Here is a 19,664-nt window from a genome sequence, read left to right as displayed (position 1 = left end):
CGGAGAGTTTGTTTGAAAAAATATAAAGTCATAGCTATTGCTTTTTAGCAATTATCCTCAAAGGTATTACAAAAAACTTCTTTAGTTTGTTAAATTTATTTATTACATTTTATTCCGCACTAACAGCAAGCTGACCAAGGTGGTTTACAACAATAACATAATAAGAAATACAATACGATTACAACAAAATTACCTTAATTAAAATATTGGAACAGCCACGATTTCACCTTTTTTCTAAAAATAGTTGGCCTCCAGTCCAGCATTCAGGCCCCACTACTGAGAACATCATCTTTCTGGACTTTTCTTTTTTTTTCCTGCTTGATCCCTGAAACTATAAAAAGCGGCTCTCCTGAGGAATGCAACATCTGCCTGGGAAAATATCTCTATACCCTACTCACCAAATAACTGGCTCCTTTACCATGATGACCTTATACATTAGGATTACAGTCTTAAAAACAATTCTCTCCCTCACTGGTAGCCAGTGTAAAACACTCAACAGCAGCCTAACACTAATACCACTAGGGCAGGCAAAAATCAATCTGCCTAGCATCATCTGATTTCGTTGCAAGTTCTTCCCTCTAACTCCCATTAATACTCCATTGCAGTAATTAAAAAGTGGCATAACTAGTGCCTGTACTATATTCTGAATCACCCCCTCATTCACTTTATTCCTTATTTTTCACAACTGCTGCAGCTTTAAAAATATCCTCCTCACCAGAGAAACATGTGGTACAATGGTCCATTTATCATTATAAATCACCTCCAGGTTCCGAATTTCATGAATATTATCACGTATTTTCTATCCCTCCCTTAACTAAAACTACACTCAGGTGCCCCATACGAGAAAACCATTCACTCTGTTTTCTTCTCATTCAATATCAACTTATTCCTTCACAGCCAACTCCCTAAATGCTGCAGACCTTTCTGAACCCTACCCAAGTTCATTACATGGTCCTTTCCTAGAGGGCAAACAATCTGGACATCGTCCGCATAAATATATCTCTGAAATCCCATGCTACGAATCAACACCCCTAGTGGCTGCAAAAAGATGGTAAAAAGTAAAGGGATAAAAGGAATCTTGAGGTACTCCACAATTTTAAATATAAACCTCCGCCCTCTCGTCCCTTAAATGCACTTCCAACAAACTCTCCCTCAAAAAAGGAGCGCGCCAATCTAGGACCCTATCTGAAAAACCTAGATCCTTACAACGAGCAATCAATATCTGGTGATCTACCAGGTCAAAGGCACTGCAAAGGTCAAGTAAAACTAAACCCACCATCTCTCCTCTATCTAAATTCTCCCCAATTGTGATATTCAACACTACCAGCACAGTTTCTGTACCGTAACAAGGGCGAAATCCTGATTGACATTCATCCAGCACACACTGTTCCTTCAGATGTCTAGTCAACTGAACTGCTACCACCTTTTCTAAAGCTTTCACAAAAAAAGGGCCATTTGCTACCGGATGGTAATTACCCATCACCTCTTTATTAGCCCCTATCTTTTTCAGAAGGGGACAAATTATAATCTCTCTCAACAGCTCTGCTTAAATATCCCTAATTCAGGGATTCATTTACAATTAAAACCAGTCTAGCTAATAACTCAACTGGTATACTCCAAACCAAAAAAGAAGAACAAGAGTCCATAGAAAATTGAAAATTCAAAACAGTTAAAATAGTGGATTGAACAGGGAGGGCAGCCATGGGGGAGAGAGAGGGAGGGATTTACTGGCAGCCGACTGCTCGGGAGTGGGGCCCCCGCTGGACCACCACAGACTATCGGTGAGTTTCCGGGGGGGGGGGGGGGGGGGCTATCTGTAATACGCATGTGTAAATATCCTTTGTAATATCATCCTTTGGCTCAATCAAGCCCCAACTGTTTAATGTTATTTAATTTTATTCAAAGTTTTTTCGGTGTTTCATGTTCTATGTAACACTCTCATGCGAGATTATTGTTTCACTGTAAACCGGTTTGATTTGTATCCCATGCAAGAAGATCGGTATATAAAAGTTAAAAATAAATAAATAAATAAGCAAATAAATAAATAGAGCCAGCTTTTTTTTGTGCATTTTTCTGGCATAAATTTCTTGACTTATACACGAGTATCTACGGCAAGTGCATTAAGGTCCACTTTAATAATTGATGGTTTACAGCCTTTTTCTCGATTATTTATTAAGAAACATTTTATGGGTGTCTCCTCGCTTTACACATTGTGTGTGTTATCCCTTGAATAGACTTCATTTGTTGGTGATTTTTGCACAAAAACATACATTTTATTATTTGAATATATATATATATATATATATATATATATATATATATATATATATATATATATATATATATATATATATATATAAAATCACACAGAAAATACACACAGATATCCACAAAGTATTCTTAACAAATATGAAAACTTCTACAGACCTATTCACACTAAAAATATGCATATGTCATATCTGTGGGATGGGAACCAGGAAAGCAAAGTTTCAAATCCTGCTGCCTCTCTTTGTGACCTTGGGCAAAACACTTTACCTTTCATTGCCTCAGGTACAAATTAAATTGTAAGCCCTCTGGGGATAGGAAAATACCAACAGTACCTGAATGTAATCTGATCTGAAGTGCCTGAAAAGCCGAAGGCAAATCAAATAAATATCAGTTATACAGAGAATGTTTTCAACTTACCGACAGCTCCTCCCACCAATGCTTTAACACCAAGCGCCATTCCTTCAACAAACTCTTCGGGACCTTGAATAGCTCCCTAAAAATGAACAATAAAGAACACACAGAATACTGACCAACTTTTACAGTTCAGTAGTGGGATTGCTGCGTTAGTTATTTGACTTGATGAAGGAGTATAACTGTTAAAAGTTAAATCACAAATATATCAAATTGATTCAATAAAAAGATACAACATATCTATAGTGTGTGGAATTCATTTTAATATAATAAAACAATTTAAATCCACTGTGGCCTCTGAAAGGTGTAAAAGATAACATACATGGTAATTGATTTGTGGCAGTTATGAACATTCATATGTATAATATTCACACACAAAATCAATGATGTTTGTTGTTTATGAACAAGCCCAGGTAAACCATGTTTGTTTCCGCTTGGCTCTACATGTTGCTGAAGACAAGACAGCTATAATTCTTTAATCATTTAAAATTATACCAAGCACTTTGTTGCACAGATTCTTTCCTAAAATCCAAATGCTGTTGGACAAAAATGGCATGTACATATATTTTTGGGCTGCCAATTTTTAACTCTCACTCTGTAGTATTAAAGAACTCCAAAGGGTTCTACAAAGTCCCCCATGAGGGATTCCTCAGGAAATTACAAAGACATGGGATATGAGGCAGTGTTCTATTGTGGATTAGTAACTGGTTAAAAGGCCAGAAACTGAGGGTAGGACAAAATAGTTTTCCAAATGGAGAAAAATCATTAATGGAGTACCATAGGGACCTGAGCTGGTTTACATATTCATAAAGATCTGGAAAGGGGAATGATGAGTGAAGTGATAGAATTTACAGATGATACAAATTTGTTAAAATGGCAGCAGATTTCAAGGAACTGCAAAAGGACCTTGTGAGACCAGGAGACTGGACAACTGAATGGCAGAAGAAATTTAATACAGAAAAGTGCAAAGTGAAGAACATAGGGAAAAACAATCCCAGCTACAGGTAGATGAAGCTGGGTTCTTTATTAGGAGTGATCCAAAGAGGAATGGAGAATACAACAGAAAATATATTGCTTCTGTATTGAGCCATGGTGTGACTGCACCTTGAGTATTATGTCACTCCATATCAAAAACATAATGGAACTAGTAAAGGTACAGAAGAGGGCAACAAAAATGATGAAGGGGATGGAATATCTCTTCCATGATGAGAGGATACGCAGGCTAAAGCTCTTCAGCTTGGAAAAGAGATGGCTGAGAAGGGGCATGAAAAAAGTTTAGAAAATCATGAGTGGTGTGGAACAGGTAAATAAAGGATGGTTACTTATCCTTTCAAATACCAAAACAAGTGTTTCCCCATAAACTAACCACCACAGGATTCAAAACAAGTCATAGAAATAACTTTTTCACTCAGTGCACCATCAAGCTGTGAAATCTGTTGCCAGAGGACATGATCAAGGACAGCAAGGTTTAAACGAGTTCCTGGAGGAAAAGTCCATAACATTATAGCCAGGTAGACTAAAGAAAGCTATTGCTATCCCTAGGAGTAAGCATCAGGAATCTGTGGGATCTCCCAGGTACTTGCAATCTGATTTGGTCACTGCTGGAGACAAGATGCTAGGCTCAATGAACCTTGGTTTGACCCAACAAGGCAATTATGCTCTTATGCTCTCAACTACTCACTTAACCGTGAAATGGCGAGTGTAACAATCGGAAGAATATATATTACAATACGTGCCCTAGATTTCCACATTATAAAATGGATATGGAGAATTGAAAATATTTTCTCATATTTTCTGTCTTAGGATGTCTATGGGAAAACGATGTTCCATGGCAGAAATAAATTGCCATGAAAGATAAAGGAAAATTAGTTCTTACCTGTTAATTTTCATCCCTGTAGTACCAAGGATCAGCCCAGACTGCTGGGCTATGCCTCCCTTCCAGCAGATGGAGTCAGAGAAAAGCTGAAAAGCACCCCCCATATAACCTGGTGTGCCACCTGTGATCCCTCAGTATAATCAATATCAAAGCAGAATGAATGGCTGTTATTATTTATTTTATTTTTTTTTTACCAACCAATGACTAGATTAAGTCAAACATTAACCTCTTGAAAAACTAGAACTTGCATTAACCTCTTAAAAAACTATAACTTGTGACAAAAGGAACTATGTCGCGGAGATGGGTAGTCTTCGAAAAATCTGCCAAGAGAAATACAAGTAGCTGAGCGGACTCTCCTGTCTATGGGCGGGCGTCTGGACTGATCCTTGGTACTACAGGAATGAAAATTAACAGGTAAGAACTAATTTTCCTTTCCCTGTACGTACCAGGATCAGTCCAGACTGCTGGGATGTACCCAAGCTGCCCTAAAAGGGGTGGGACCTGGAAAGTCCCGCGCGAAGCACACTGCTGCCAAAAGAATCCACCTTTGGATCCCGCACATCCAATCGGTAATGTTTAGCAAACGTGCGCAAAGATTTCCAAGTGGCCGCCCGACAAATCTCTTGGGGCGAGACACATTGACTTTCTGCCCAGGACGCTGCTTGTGACCTAAGAGAATGCGCCTTAAGACCATCCGGTACTGGGCGCCCATGACATATGTAAGCTGAAGCAATAGCGTCTTTCAACCAGCGGGCAATAGTAGCTTTAGAAGCCTTAGTCCCTTTCTTAGGACCACTCCACAAAACAAAAAGGCGATCAGACAATTGAAACGGATTAGTTACCTCCAAGTACCGCAAGAGGACTCTACGGACATCTAACCTCCTCAGATCCTTATACTCATCAGAGAATGCTGGCAACTCGACTGAATGGTTGACATGAAATGCCGAGACTACCTTTGGAAGGAATGAGGGCACTGTCCGAAGAGAAATCCCAGAATCAGAGATAGCAGAAAAGGCTCTCGACATGACAAGGCTTGGAGCTCCGAAACCAGTCTAGCCGAACAGATAGCCGCGAGAAACACTGTTTTAAGCGTTAAATCCTTCAACGTAGCCCGCTTCAAAGGTTCAAAGGGGGACCCGCAAAGGCTAAGGAGAACCAAATTTAAACTCCAGGACGGACAGATCGCACGCACTGGCGGCTTCAAGTGCTTGGCACCCTTTAAGAATCGTGCCACATCCGGGTGAGCAGCAATGGAAGCACCATCAACCTTACCTCGAAAGCAGCCCAAGGCCGCTACCTGCACCCAGAGTGAACTGTACACCAAACCCTTCCGTAAGCCGTCCTGCAAGAAGGCAAGAATGTGAATAGTGGCCTGCCGCGGGGACAAACTCAACCCACGGCACCAAGAATCAAACACCTTCCATACCCGAACGTAGGTGATAGATGTAGACGTTTTTTTGAGCACGGAGAAGAGTGGTAATAACCGCCTCAGAGTAACCCTTCTTTCTTAATTGCCTCCTCTCATAAGCCAAGCCGCTAGACAGAAGCGGTCAGCCTGATCGAAAAATACTGGACCCTGCTGGAGGAGGTTCTGCAGATGACCGAGGCACAAGGGACCGTCCACCGCTAGGTTGATCAGATCGGTGAACCACGGTCTTCGTGGCCACTCCGGGGCCACCAGAATTACCTGCCCCTGATGAGATTCTATTCGTCGCAAAACCTTTCCCACCAACGGCCAAGGAGGAAACACATAAAGGAGAATGTGTGGAGGCCATGGAAGAACCAGGGCATCCACCCCTTCCGATCTGTGATCCCTTCTGCAACTGAAGAAACAAGATGCTTTCGCGTTCAGACGAGTCGCCATTAAGTCTAGGTGAGGGGTCCCCCACCGGCTCAATAGCAGCCGCATCGCCTCGCCGGACAGCTCCCATTCTCCAGGATCTAGCCGCCGGCGGCTGAGGAAGTCTGCCTGAACGTTGTCAACCCCGGCTATGTGAGATGCAGCTATGCGGGTCAGATTGCGTTCTGCCCAGGTCATTAACATGTCCGCTTCGGCGGCCATGGGGCGACTTCTTGACGGTTTATGTAAGCCATGGTGGTCGCATTGTCGGAGAGAATCCATACCGCCTGGTGGCAGCCAAGGGGAAGAAATTGGTGCAGTGCTAGACAAACCGCCCTGGTCTCTAAGCGATTGACGGACCACTTGGTTTGCAACGGTGTCCAAAGGCCCTGCGCTGACCTTGATTGACAGACCGCCCCCCAACCGGTCAGGCTGGCATCCGTCATCACAATTATCCATTGAGGAGTCTCCAGGTCCACCCCTTGAAGTAAGTGATCCGGGGTCAGCCACCAATCCAGACTGGATCTGGCCGGTTCTAGCAGTGGTAATGGCAGGTGGAACTCTTCCGACTTGGGATCCCAACAAGAAAGCAGCGCCCTCTGCAAAGGTCTCATATGCGCAAAAGCCCAAGGAACCAATTCCAGGGTAGATGCCATAAAACCAAGAACCTGCAAATAGTCCCAACACCATGGGTGAGGGAAGAGTCAACAGGCGCCATACCTGAGACATTAACTGCTCCATCCTTACCAGAGGCTGTGAAACCTTGCCCACGGCAGTGTCGAATCGGGCTCCTAGAAATTCCAACACCTGGGATGGAACCAGCTGGCTCTTTGCATGATTGACGACCCATCCTAGGGAATGTAGGCGACGCAAAACCAAGTGAACCACTTCTGCACAAAGGTCCTCCGACTTTGCTCTTGTGAGCCAGTCGTCCAGGTAGGAATGTACCAAGATCCCTTCCCGCCGAAGGCTCGCTGCCATTCCACCATCACCTTGGTGAAAACGCGGGGAGCCGTTGCCAGCCCGACGGGTATGGTGCGAAACTGGTAATGCTGTCCCCATGATCATGAACTGCAGGAACCTCTGATGGTGTTTTTGGATCCCTATGTGGAGGTAAGCTTCCGTCAGATCCAAAGAAGCTAAAAATTCACCTTTGTGGACTGCCGCAATGACCGACCTCAACATCTCTATGTGAAACAGAGGAACACGCAACACCCTGTTGACCTGTTTGAGGTCCAAAATCGGCTGGAAAGAGCCCTCCTTCTTGGGAACCACGAAATAAATGGAGTAGCGACTGGTCTGACATTCGGCCATGGGAACCGAAACAATGGCTCCTAGGGCCTTCAACCGGGACAACGTTTGAAGAACCACTTGTTGCTTCAGTGGAGGCCCGCAGGGAGATTCTAGGAAGATATCGCGAAGGGGGTTGAGCAAAATCCAAAGCGTAACCGTGACTTATAATATCTAGAACCCACTGGTCTGAGGTAATCTTGACCCATTCCTCGCGAAACCGGGAGAGTCGGCCCCCGATCTTTGGGACTGAGGAATTGGCCGGCACCCCTTTTTTGGGGAGCTTTGTTGGGGGTGAAGGCATGAGAGGCTCCAGCATGCTGAGGCTGCCTGCCACGAAAGGAATGCGCCCATGATTGCGCCCTTGTAGACGATTGCCTAGGGGCATAAGAAGAACAACCCCTACTAGAACGGAAACGGCGTTGTCCTCGAAAACGGCCCCTAAAGGCGCCAGGCGAGCAGGCCGATCTGGGTTTGTCTTCTGGGAGCTTGTAAACCTTGTTGTCCCCCAAGGCTTTTATGAGCTGCTTGAGCTCGTCCCCAAATAAAAGTTTGCCCCGAAAAGGAAAGGAACCCAGCTGAGACTTAGAAGAGGCATCTGCCGACCAGTTACGGAGACATAGCAGTCGCCTTGCAGAAAGTGCCAAAGACATAGTGTGGGCAGAAGTACGAAGGAGATCATACAAAGCATCTGCAGTGTAGGCTACCGCTGATTCCATGTGGTTTGCCTGCTCGGCCTCTCCCAGGGGAAGGTCCTGGGTCATGAGCATTTGTTGAACCCAACGGAGAGTAGCCCTCTGCATGAGGCTGCTACATAAGGTGGACACTTCAAAAATCCGCTTAAACAAAACTTCCAGCTTCCTATCCTGGAGGTCCTTGAGCGCTATGCCTCCCGTCACAGGGATAGTTGTATGCTTGGCTATGGCCGTGACCGCCGAGTCTACCTTAGGAATCTTAAGAAGGTCGAGAGATTCATTAGGGAGCGGATAAAGTTTTTCCATAGCCCTGCTAACCCGCAAGGAGGCCTCAGGTGTATCCCATTCTCGGGCCACAAGCTGGAAAAGCTTTGGATGAAAAGGAAAAGTTTGAGGTGGGGCTCAAAGCCCTGACAAAACTGAATCTCCTGGAGAAGAATCGGCACAGCTTGCAGGTCTGGAATCTCCAGTTCCTGAAGCACATGGGAAATCAAGGGATCCAGTTCCTCCCTGCAGAACAAACAGAGCACCTGCGGATCATTCCACTCCACCGGAGCGGCACTGTCTACCTCATCACTCACATCCTGGGTGGAGGGGTCCTGAGGCACCGGATCCGCAGGTGGAAGAAGGCTAGGTAGTCCATCCCCCGGGGCAGAGCGGGAAGTCCGAGGTTCAGACCTCCCCATGTCTGCAGAAGCCCTAAAAAGTTTAGCCTGGATAGGAGACTGGGATTCCCAGTCAGCTTCTGCTTCTACATAAGCTTTATGCAAAAGTAACACAAATTGGGAGGAAAACGGGTGTTGCCTCTTTAAGGTCCCCCTCCCCTCCCCCCCCGGGGGTAAGGTTGGAGGAGGAGCCGAGTCCGAAGGTAATTCGCGCGGTCGTTGTGGGCTTAAAGCCAGCGAGGAGAGAGGAGGGAGATCCTCTCCCTCAGCCAAATCAGCATCGCCGTCCGATGGAGGCAAGATGGCCGCCGCTCCCGCACCGATTGGGAGCGGGCCAGGCCTCTGCTTCCCAGCTGACTGTTCGCCACGCAATCCACGCGGACGCTGCAAGGCTGCCCCCCACGGGTTGAAATCGATCGCCGCGAAGGCCCCTCACCCCCGGGAATACAGGCCTTCGCGGGAGAGCCGGGTTCCCGGCTCCCCACAAGCTCCACACACTGACCCATGCGGCATAGGCAAAATGCGCAAAGCAGCTGGGTGAACACTCCACCCCCTCCGGAGGCCCGGGAGAACGTGGCAGGCTAGGGCTGAGAAAAGAAACAGGCGCGTTTAAAATAAACTCCTTTGTTTTTTGTTTTTTCTTTTACTCAGCCCACAAATTCCAGGAACAATCCTCTCTGAGTAGCCAAGCTAAAGAATCAGAGGAATTTCGTGTCTCTGAGTTGTCAAAGGAGGGGGAGAGTGACCGGTCTACCAGTAAGTTTTCCCCCTCAGCTCACCAGTGGGCCGATACAGTAAGGAGCGGTAGGAAGAGCTGAGTTAGTGCCGGGTGCACCCATGCTTGCCGCACGCACAGTCCTGCTCACCTACCGCTCGATACTGTATTTAAATAGCTTGCAAATGCAAGCCGCGTCCAAGAAGCGTCCGTGAAGACAGGCACCAGGAAGTGGATCCCAACTTTAACCCAAGAAAACCTAAAATCCCCTCCTCCCGAAGCGACTCGACATGTACCAACTTACTTTTTGTTGCTTTTTTCAGCCTTCTCTGCCATCCTCCGGAGGGGGCAGCCGGCAGTGAAAGTGGCTTCCAGCGGTCCCTGCGCAGGTCCCGGTTCTCCTGGCTCAGCCGCTCCAGCTGCACCTCCAGCTCCTCGATGCACCGCCGCTAAGTCTCCAATAACTTCTGCTGGCTCTCGATGATGTTGTTCAGCTCCAGCAGGTACTCCACTGTGCGGTTCGGGCTCTTGGCTCCGAAGCGCATGACGTCACGGCGCGAGCGAAGCTAAGCATACTTTCATTGGCTTGAGCACCCAAATTGACGGGCGCTCAAGCCAATGAAAGCACATGAACGCGCGGGTGTGACGTCACGGCACGCCCGTCCATGTGCTTTCATTGGCTTGAGCACCCGTCAATTTATGCGCTCAAGCCAATGAAAGTATGCTTAGCTTCGCTCGCGCCGTGATGTCATGCGCTTCGCTGGCTCTAGCCATTGGAGCCGAGAGCCCGAACCGTGCCGCGGAGTACCTGCTGGAGCTGAACAACATCATTGAGAGCCAGCAGAAGTTATTGGAGATGCAGCGGTGGCGCATCGAGGAGCTGGAGGTGCAGCTGGAGCGGCTGAGCCAGGAGAACCGGGACCTGCGCAGGGACCGCTGGAAGCCGCTTTCGCCGCCCCCTCCGGAGGACGGCAAAGAAGGCTGAAAGGGCTGAAAAAGCAACAAAAAGTAAGTTGGTAACATGTAGAGTCGCTTCGGGAGGAGGGGATTTTAGGTTTTTAGGTTTCCTTTTGGGGAAAAGTTTGCAGTGTACCCTTACCCCTGCCTCTAATGCAGGGGGTAGGGGTAGGTAGTAAATTAGCAGGTTAAACGCGCGGCTAAACTGCAGGTTAAAAAGGCAATAGTTGGGGCGCGCGTTACTGAATGGGGGGGGAATAGCTAATCCGATCATTTACATCTCATATACATGCCGCAGGCGGAAGGGGTTACTCGTTGATTTAAAGAGGCGGTAAGAATGGGTTAAAGGGGATAGTGAATCGCGGGTTGGGCTAACGCGGCCAAATTGTGAGTAGAAGGCGGGTTAGAAACAGGGTAACCACGGCCGCACATTACTGTATTGACCTGCAGGTTAGTGTTCAACTCTCCGGGTAAACGGCTGTAGGGTAATGCCCTGCCTCGCCTGCCTGCAGCTAGCTGCTTCTCTCACACGCTCAAAAGATTTGCAGAGATCAAAAATCAAAACAACAATTCAGTATGCACTATTTTTTTTTTTTTTATAAAGTTGATCTAGTCAAAGGCTTTCCTCAGAAATCAAATCTGTCGGACGAAAAATCCCAGGAAATTTAGATATAGTCAGGACCGCAGGTTATGCTCTCTCAATCTGCTGGAGTCAGAGAAATACTGAGGGATCGCAGGTGGCACACCAGGTTATATGGGGGGGTGCTTTTCAGCTTTTCTCTGACTCCAACTTCTGGAAGGGAGGCATAACCCAGTAGTCTGGACTAATCCTGGTACGTACAGGGAAATTCTTTTCAATACCCTCCTATTACTCTGAACCACATGTTCTAGTTTTGTTTTCACACTCTTTATTGCTCATATTTTCTAGATCCTGTGTGAAATGCATTATAAAATGTTTATAGAATCATAGCTGAAATTGCAGTGATACAATTACAATATGTCACATACATAGCTGCCAATCATATCACTCAATTCTATTGTTTTATTTTATAATATGTATTTTTTTTTAAAGATGTTCCTAAGGGATTTTAGATTTGCATTTATTGAAGCTAATGAGGCTATATTTATTTATTGCTACTTTGATTTCTGTGTTTAATTGTGATGTTTCATTTATTAATTGTGTTGCATATGGTATTTATATATATGATGTACATTATTTTGTGCATGACATGGAGAAGCAATTTATAAGTTTAATAAATCCTGTGCAGGATGATATTAAAATGATACCAAATTCTGCAAGTGTCATGTTTAGACAGAAAAACATGTAATAGTTATGTACACCCACTGGGTCTACATATATGAGGGAGTGAAGTTAATTTATCCAGTAATTGTGCATTGCACACATTCAGCTTTTGCTCCAGATACTATGGCCTAATTCATTTTCGTCTACAGAAACAGTGTAATATGGTATGTTAAATTTGTGTAGCACATGCTAGGGCTGGTAAGGTCTCAATCCCAAAGAAAGGAAATCTGTGCACCAAATGTTTTAGTCCATCACATTCAAATAAGCAACCTCCCCAACTTTTGCATTCCAGTTTTCAGGGCAATCTGATCATTGGTTTATCTGTTGAAACAAGGCTAGATGGCCATGCACTCCTGATAAGTTTAAAAATAAAAGAGACCATCTAAACACTTAAAAAATGAGAAACTTACCTGGTAGGGTTCATAGAAAAATGCTTCTACTCCTTCAGTCAAGTCTCTAAAAAATCCAAATGGATTGCCCAAAACATCCAATCCAAGAATAAGAACATACATTTGTTTAATAGCCTAAAGAGAAAATTAACAGAAAAATATAAAAATCTTTTAGCTAAAACCACATAACATTGAATGCAATCCTATTAATTCTGACTGGATAAAAAAAACAGATGCTCACACACACAAACATACAGGCTAAAAAAATAATCAGTTATGGATTTTGATCACAAACCCTTTCCACAATACTAGCAGTTCCCAGGCATAGGAAATTTGCAACTGAAATTCAGAACTAAAGAGAAAAAATATTCAGGCAAATACAGCTGCAATGGTATTAAGGATTTACTTTCAATTTCCCAGGATTTTTTTAATTCTACAATTGATATATAATTAATGGTTTTTCATTTTAGCCACGGTAGTACTATTTTAAAGTATTATTAAAAAAAATAAATGCATTATATAGATATTATTGTGCATATGAGCTTACATATTTTGTGTGTACACACACAAGCTTTCCAGGCCTCACAGCCATCTTCTTCAGATCTGAGGTCTCCAAAGCTCATGTACAATGGCAATTCTTGGTTTGCTCTTTAAAACAATATAAACCACACTCCACATACTTTAGTAGCCATATTGGCTCTGGAATAAACTCAAGGCAGGTTCGGGGTATACATACACAAGTATAATTATTACAGGTTAATAATTACCCTCTGTATGTGTATGCACACACAGCAATTATTTATCTGTAAACAGCATTCTAACAATGTACAGTTGATGGGCCATGTGACCAGTCATGTGTTTGATGAAAAAGAGTTTCTCCTAAGGTCTAGATTAGAACTTTATCAATGTCCATACACCGCTGGATGGTGTTAAAACCAGCAAGTTGTGGAAATCACAACAGGAAAAAGGACAAGTCCTAAACTTGCTCCACAGATAATCATATCTACTGGAAATATAGTTATAGAACTGGTTAGCAAAGGATTGTCCAATATAACAAGCACAAAAACCTGCAAGAAATAAAATCAAGATAAAAACTTTTGCTTGCATGTTCTATATTTTTTTTAATTAAAAAAAAATAGATACAGACCACCTTGGCTTTAAACCAATGAAAATGGCCCCTAGAGGGATGGGACTTTGGCATCATCATTTAAATCTAGAATGCCGATGAGAGGCATTAATCCAGACAATAGTTTGGAGAACATATGGACTGAATTCAACTATCCAACCTTGCAAATCTCATCTATAGAGGTCAATTTGGGATAACACGCCTTAAAGCAAAAGCTTTGATGTATTCCCCAGGGTTCAAGCATGCCAGAGCATAACAATGAAAGTTGCAATCTGCTAGACAATCAGAAATTGTTTACAGACAGGAAGGCAGAGTTTGTTGGGGTAAAAATCAAAGCAAAAGGGGGATGGACTTTGTAAGGCAGTGTTTACCAACGAATGTAAAGGAAAATCAATTCTTACCTGCTAATTTTCGTTCCTAAAGTACCGCAGATCAGTCCAGACAAGTGAGTTTTGCTTCCCTACCAGCAGATAGAGGTGAAGAACAAAGCTTTGAGGCACTGCTTCATATACGAGCATGCCACCTGCAGTCCCTCAGTACCGACTTGTAACCAAGCCTACTATAGTGAAAAACTCAAAAAACCATGGTCTTCCCAGGGCAAACATCAAATATTAAGTTGGAGCCCCACATCAACCCCCAAGGAAACCAACCAAACCTGGTCATCCTATAGGCTCTGAATATATACATAATGAAAATTGATCTGATTATCTTGACAAAATCAGAACGGTCTTTCGCAGATAAGGGGACAGGTCTCTGAACTGATCTGGGGTACTTCAGGAATGAAAATTAGCAGGTAAGAACTAATTTTCCTTTCCTGTTCATATCCCAAATCAGTCCAGACAAGTGGGATGTACCAAAGTTCCCCTTCACTGGGCAGCATCTGAAAGACCCACTCTCAACACAATCACCAAACCTCGGCTCCCCAGGCACTCAAACATCCAGCCTGTCATGATTGCAGTGAAGGCCACATTGTCACTCTAAAGATCTCCTGTGTTGACATCAACTGACACTCAGCTAGGAGGCTGCCTGCGCTCTAGTAGAAAGCACTCCCAATCCCTCAGGAACTTTTTGACCTTTATAAATGTAGGCTGAAAAGATAGCTTCCTTCAACCACCGAGCATTCATGCCCTTAGAAGCTTTATTTCCCTTCTTAATGCCTCCAAACAATACAAATAGATGATCTAATCGGTGAAAACTGCTGGTGACCTTCAGATATCATAAGCACTCGAATGTCCAACAAATGAAGCTCCCTTTCCTTTGGGGTGTCAGACGGCGAATTCTGAAATGTGGGAAGTTCCACTATTTGGTTAAGGTGAAACAAAGAAATTACCTTAGGAAGAAATGGGGGCACCGTACGTATCAATATCCAATCATCCATAACCCTCGGAAATGGCTCTCTAGGATACAAAGCCTGCAGCTCTGAAATTTGCCTGGCTGAACAAATTGCCACCAGAAAAACCACCTTCAAAGTGAGGTACTTTAGCAATGCCCTCCGCAATGGTTCACATGGAAGACCGCTGTGCAACAGCGGCTGCAATGCTTAGCTCCCTTCAAAAACCGTACTACATCCGGATGCAACTCCAAAGACCTTCCTTATAGCTTACCTCTGAGACACCCCAAAGTCTCCACTTGCACTCAAAGGGAATTATACACTAGACCCTCATACAGACCCTGCTGTAAAAAGGCCAAAATATGAGGAATATTCATCCTTAACAGCTCCAGGCCTTCCCCTATAAACGAGGCCTCAAAAACTCTCCACACATGACATAAATCATAGACATGGATGGTCTCCCAGCCTGAAACAACGTGGTAATCACCAGCTCCGAGTAACCTTTCAACCTTAAATGACTCCTCTCAAAAGCCAAGCCACGAGACAAAAGCGATCCGCCCAATCTGAGAAGATAGGTCCTTGCTTTAACAGATTTTGAAGATGAGCCAATTTGAGGGGCCTGTCCATTGCAAGATGAATCAGATCTGCGAACCACGGATGAAGCAGCCATTCCAGCGCCATGAGAATCACCCAGCCCAGATGCCTTTTGAAGCACTGTAACACACAGTCTATTAAAGGCCATGGAGGAAAAATGTACAGCAGACTCCCTGTTGGCCATGGAACAACTAGAGAATCTATGCCTTCGGCTCTGACCTGTCGTCTGCGAGTGAACCACTACGCCGCTTTGGCATTGCTTTGTGATGCCATCAGATCCTGCTGGGGAGTGTCCTGTTGGTCCCGAATAAGGTCAAAGGCCTTCATTGACAACTCCCATTTCTCCTGGATTCAACTTCTGTCTGCTGAGATAATCTGCCTGAACATTATCCACACCAGTCATGTGAGAAGCTGCTATCCGCTCCAGGTGACACTCCACCCAAACAAAATGCGCCTGAGCATTCAAAGCCACAGACTGCCTGTTTGTTCCGCCTATTGATATATGCCACTGTTGTTGCATTGCCCAAGAATATTCGCAACACACGTTCCCGGACCTGTGGGAGGAAAAATATCAGTGTCCAGAGAACCGCTCTCATTTCCAAACAATTGATAGATCAGGTTGCTTTCGTAGGTGACTACCAACATTGCACTGTCTGTCCTAAACAGACCGCCACTCAACCACCGAGGGTGGCATCTGTGTTCACCCCCACATTGTTTGGGGTTTCCAGATCCACTCTCTGCTCCAAGTTTTGGAGAAATAGCCACCACGAGAGAGTGGATCTGGATTCCCCCTTTAACATTAAAGACCTCTGATACTCCTCTGACAACAGACTCCAATGGGACAGCAGCACACACTGAAGAGACTGTAGGTGGGCAAACGCCCATGGCACCAAATCTAGCATAGACACCATAGAGCCCAGCACCTGTAAATAATCCCAGGCCTTGGGAACTGCAGCCTCAAGAAAAGCACTAATCTGAGCCTGAAACGTTGTCACCCTATCTGGGGTGAGAAAGACCCTGTCAGTCTGGGTATTGAACCATGCACCCAAGTAGTCCAATGACTGGGTCAGCACAAAATTACTCTTGGCCAAGTTTATCACCCAACTGAGTTACTGCAACATCTCCATCACCCGGCGCAATGACTGACAACATTCTCTTTCGGATTTTACTCGAAATAGCCAATCATCCAGATAAGTGTGGACATGAATCCCCTCCCTTCTCAGAGCCACTGCTGCCATCACCCTCATCTTCGTGAACATATGTGGGGCCATTGTCAACCCAAAGGGGTTGACAATGGCCCCACTTATGAAACTGGAAATGCTGCCCCAGCACCATGAACCGCAAAAACCTCTGGTGCTCCAGTTGAATGGGAATATGTAAACAGGCTTCGGTCAGGTCCAAAGTCACCAGAAACACTCCTTTCCAGACTGCCACGATTATCATCCACATCTCCATTCGAAACCGTGGCACTTGCAGGCCCTGTTGACTTTCTGGAGATCCAGAATGGGCTAGAACTTACTCTCTTTCTTGGGACCCATGAAATAAATAAGACTACCTTCCTAGCCCCCTTTCCCATGTAGGAACTGGCACATGGCGTCTAGGCTTAAGTAAGCAGTGCAGTGTATCCTGTATTGTCTCTTGCTTGGTTTGAGATACACAATGGGATACCATGAAAGGTTCCCTGATAGGACGAGAAAATGTGAATATGTAACTGTTTCTTAACACCTCCAGGACCCACTGGTCAGACACAATCTTGGCCCACTCTTTGTAGAATAGAGGAAACCTCCCTTCTATAGTATCCACCTGCCTGACTTCATTGCAAAGCCTTTCCTTCACCGGTCTCCTGGCCAGAACCATCCCTGAAGTCCTATGGGAACACCGAAAGGACTGCTGTCGACTTGAGGCCTGCCTTTGCCCCAAATCCGAGGCACTCTTGCCAGCCCAAAATGCCTGAAATCCCGAAAACAGGAGTGTGGCAGGAAGGTCTTCTTGACAGCTTTCTTGTTCTCCAGCAACTTATTCCCCTTGGATTCTCCCAGTTGTCTCATCAACTGCTCCGGGTCTTCTCCAGACAGCAGCTTTCCCTTGAAAGGAAGATTACAGAGTTGCAACTTAGACCATATATCCACCGACAAATTATATAACCACAGCAATCTCCTAGCTGCTACTTCAGAGACCATATTCCTGGCCGATGTCCAGCCTGAGTCATATAGTACATCCATCACATAGGCCACCCCAGCCTCCAACCAGGCCGCCTGCTTGAGATCCACTGCCATTGACTCCTTCTCCTGTGCCTTCCGCACCCATTGCAAATAATCCCTCTGCATCAAACTACCACAAATCTCTACCTGGAAACTCAAGGCTGAAACCTCAAACATCCTCCTCAACTCAATTTCCAGTTTGCGGTCCTGCACATCCTTCAGCGCAGCTGCCCCCGTCACTGGGATAGTGGTCTTCTTTGTGACTGGTGAGACCACCTCATCTATCTTAGGCAGCCTCGGCAGTTCTAAGGTCTCCTCCTTCAGCGAATACAACTTTGCCATCCCCCTAGTGACCTTCAAACCAGCTTCTGGAGTATCCCGCTCCCATTTTACCAGCTTTTTCATCTCCTTGGGCAATAGAAAAGATTTTGTGGTCCCTGCAGGCCATCCGGCACCAGATCCACACCTTCATTATCTGAATCCTCCTGGGTGGCTGATTCCCTGCTCTTCCGGGTCATGGGGAATGAAAGGTCTTAATTCCTCCTTACAGAACCATCGGATAACCTTTGGATCATCTCCCTTGGTCGCCAGCAACTTGTCTGGGTCAGCCACATCCTTACCTGCTGCTGGGTTAACGACTGGATCACCTGCTGCCAGGTCGCCCCCCTGGGTCGTCCCTCGGATCTCCACCCGCTACAAATGGCTCGCCCGGATCCTCGGCATCCTCAAGGTTTACTCCCTCTGAGGACCAGGCAAGACCCAGGTGAAATAAGCAAGGACCCCCCCCTCCTGAGACCAACCAGGACCGCTTTGTTAGGCACTGCAGCTTCCTCCCAGAGGACACTTCTCCACCGCTCCCAGCCTGGCCAAACAGGCTTGTGGCACAGCAACTCAAAATCCGGAGAGAACTCCTCCCCCTCCATGGGAACATCCTCATCTGGATCCCCCCACCCTCAAAATACTCTCCTGATGACTAATCCATCGGGGAAGAGGAGTCCCTAGGGTCTGCGGGAGTGGAAGATTTCTGCTGCCTGTCTGTCACTGCATCGTTAGGGCCCCCGAGGGCCTCAGCCACCAGCACCACCGAGCATATGACCCTCTGGCCACCTGCAGACTTTGCAGAGGTTCCTTCACCCCGAGGCACAGTCCGTGCAAAATGCGCTTGCATCCAAATGTATCTGGTGCGAGCTGTAGGCCCGACAAATTTGATGTGCTGCGATGCCAGCGCCATCAGGCCTACCAAGTGGGAGATCCGTTGTAGCCACGTAGAAGAAAGCACGGCTACTGGCTCCAGAATGCTCCTCCAATCTGCACCGGATCCCCTGGTATCAATGGGCACAGCAAACAACTCCTGACAACAATCGCTGCTCTGTAGCTCTCAGGCCTCCGCGTGATCACAGCTGCTGCTCTCAGTGAAAAACGTATTCTCTTCGCAGTCTGCTAGCCAGTTAGAGTCTGTCTGCCCATCGCAACCCCCAGCCTGTTATCAAAAGAAATAGAGTTGATAGGATTGCCTATAACATGCTGTGCGTTCCAAAGCCCTCTTGCAATTCAGTGTATGAAGAGCCCATTCCCCTGAATGAGGGAATGAGGCCTCAGAAAGAAGGTGAAAATCAGTCACCACCTTAGGCAGGAACTTGGTGTGTGTATGGAGGACCACACGATCATGGAAGAACTTTGTGTATGGTGGATACATAACTAAGGTCTGAAGCTCACTAACTCTATGAGGCAAAGTAATCATCACTAGGAATATGACCTTCCACGCGAACAGGGAGCAAAAATTGCTCACCTTGCAGTTGTCTGGGGTTCCCCACATGGAAAATCTGGCTGCCACCTTCGGATCCAGGGGCCACTCGTGTGGTTGAAAAGAATAGCCTAGGCAGTCCGCCAGCACTTTCAGAGTCCCAGGTAGATATGTCGCATGCAGAGACATCCCCTGCGACAGGGCCCAGGACCAGATCTGTACTGCCTCCTGACAGAGGAGGCATGACCTGCTTGTTGATA

General features: G+C 45.8%; 1 protein-coding gene across 3 annotated transcripts in view; it reads right to left on the bottom strand.

Annotated features, from left to right (window-relative positions):
• VPS13A (vacuolar protein sorting 13 homolog A) overlaps positions 1-19,664 on the bottom strand; it is a 745,426-nt gene that overhangs the window by 121,421 nt on the left and 604,341 nt on the right. For all 3 annotated transcript variants that reach the window (XM_029616432.1, XM_029616443.1, XM_029616452.1), the window contains exons 63-64: positions 12,431-12,544; positions 2,686-2,761 (exon numbers count right to left, since the gene is read on the bottom strand). In XM_029616432.1, coding sequence (XP_029472292.1) covers positions 2,686-2,761; positions 12,431-12,544 — 190 coding nt within the window. The remainder of the gene's footprint in view (positions 1-2,685; positions 2,762-12,430; positions 12,545-19,664) is intronic.

Source organism: Rhinatrema bivittatum, chromosome 1, assembly GCF_901001135.1.
Source record: "Rhinatrema bivittatum chromosome 1, aRhiBiv1.1, whole genome shotgun sequence".
NCBI classification, from domain to species: Eukaryota; Metazoa; Chordata; class Amphibia; order Gymnophiona; family Rhinatrematidae; genus Rhinatrema; species Rhinatrema bivittatum.
The sequence above is the reverse complement of the archived record's forward strand: the minus strand, read 5'-3'. Positions and strand labels throughout refer to the sequence as shown.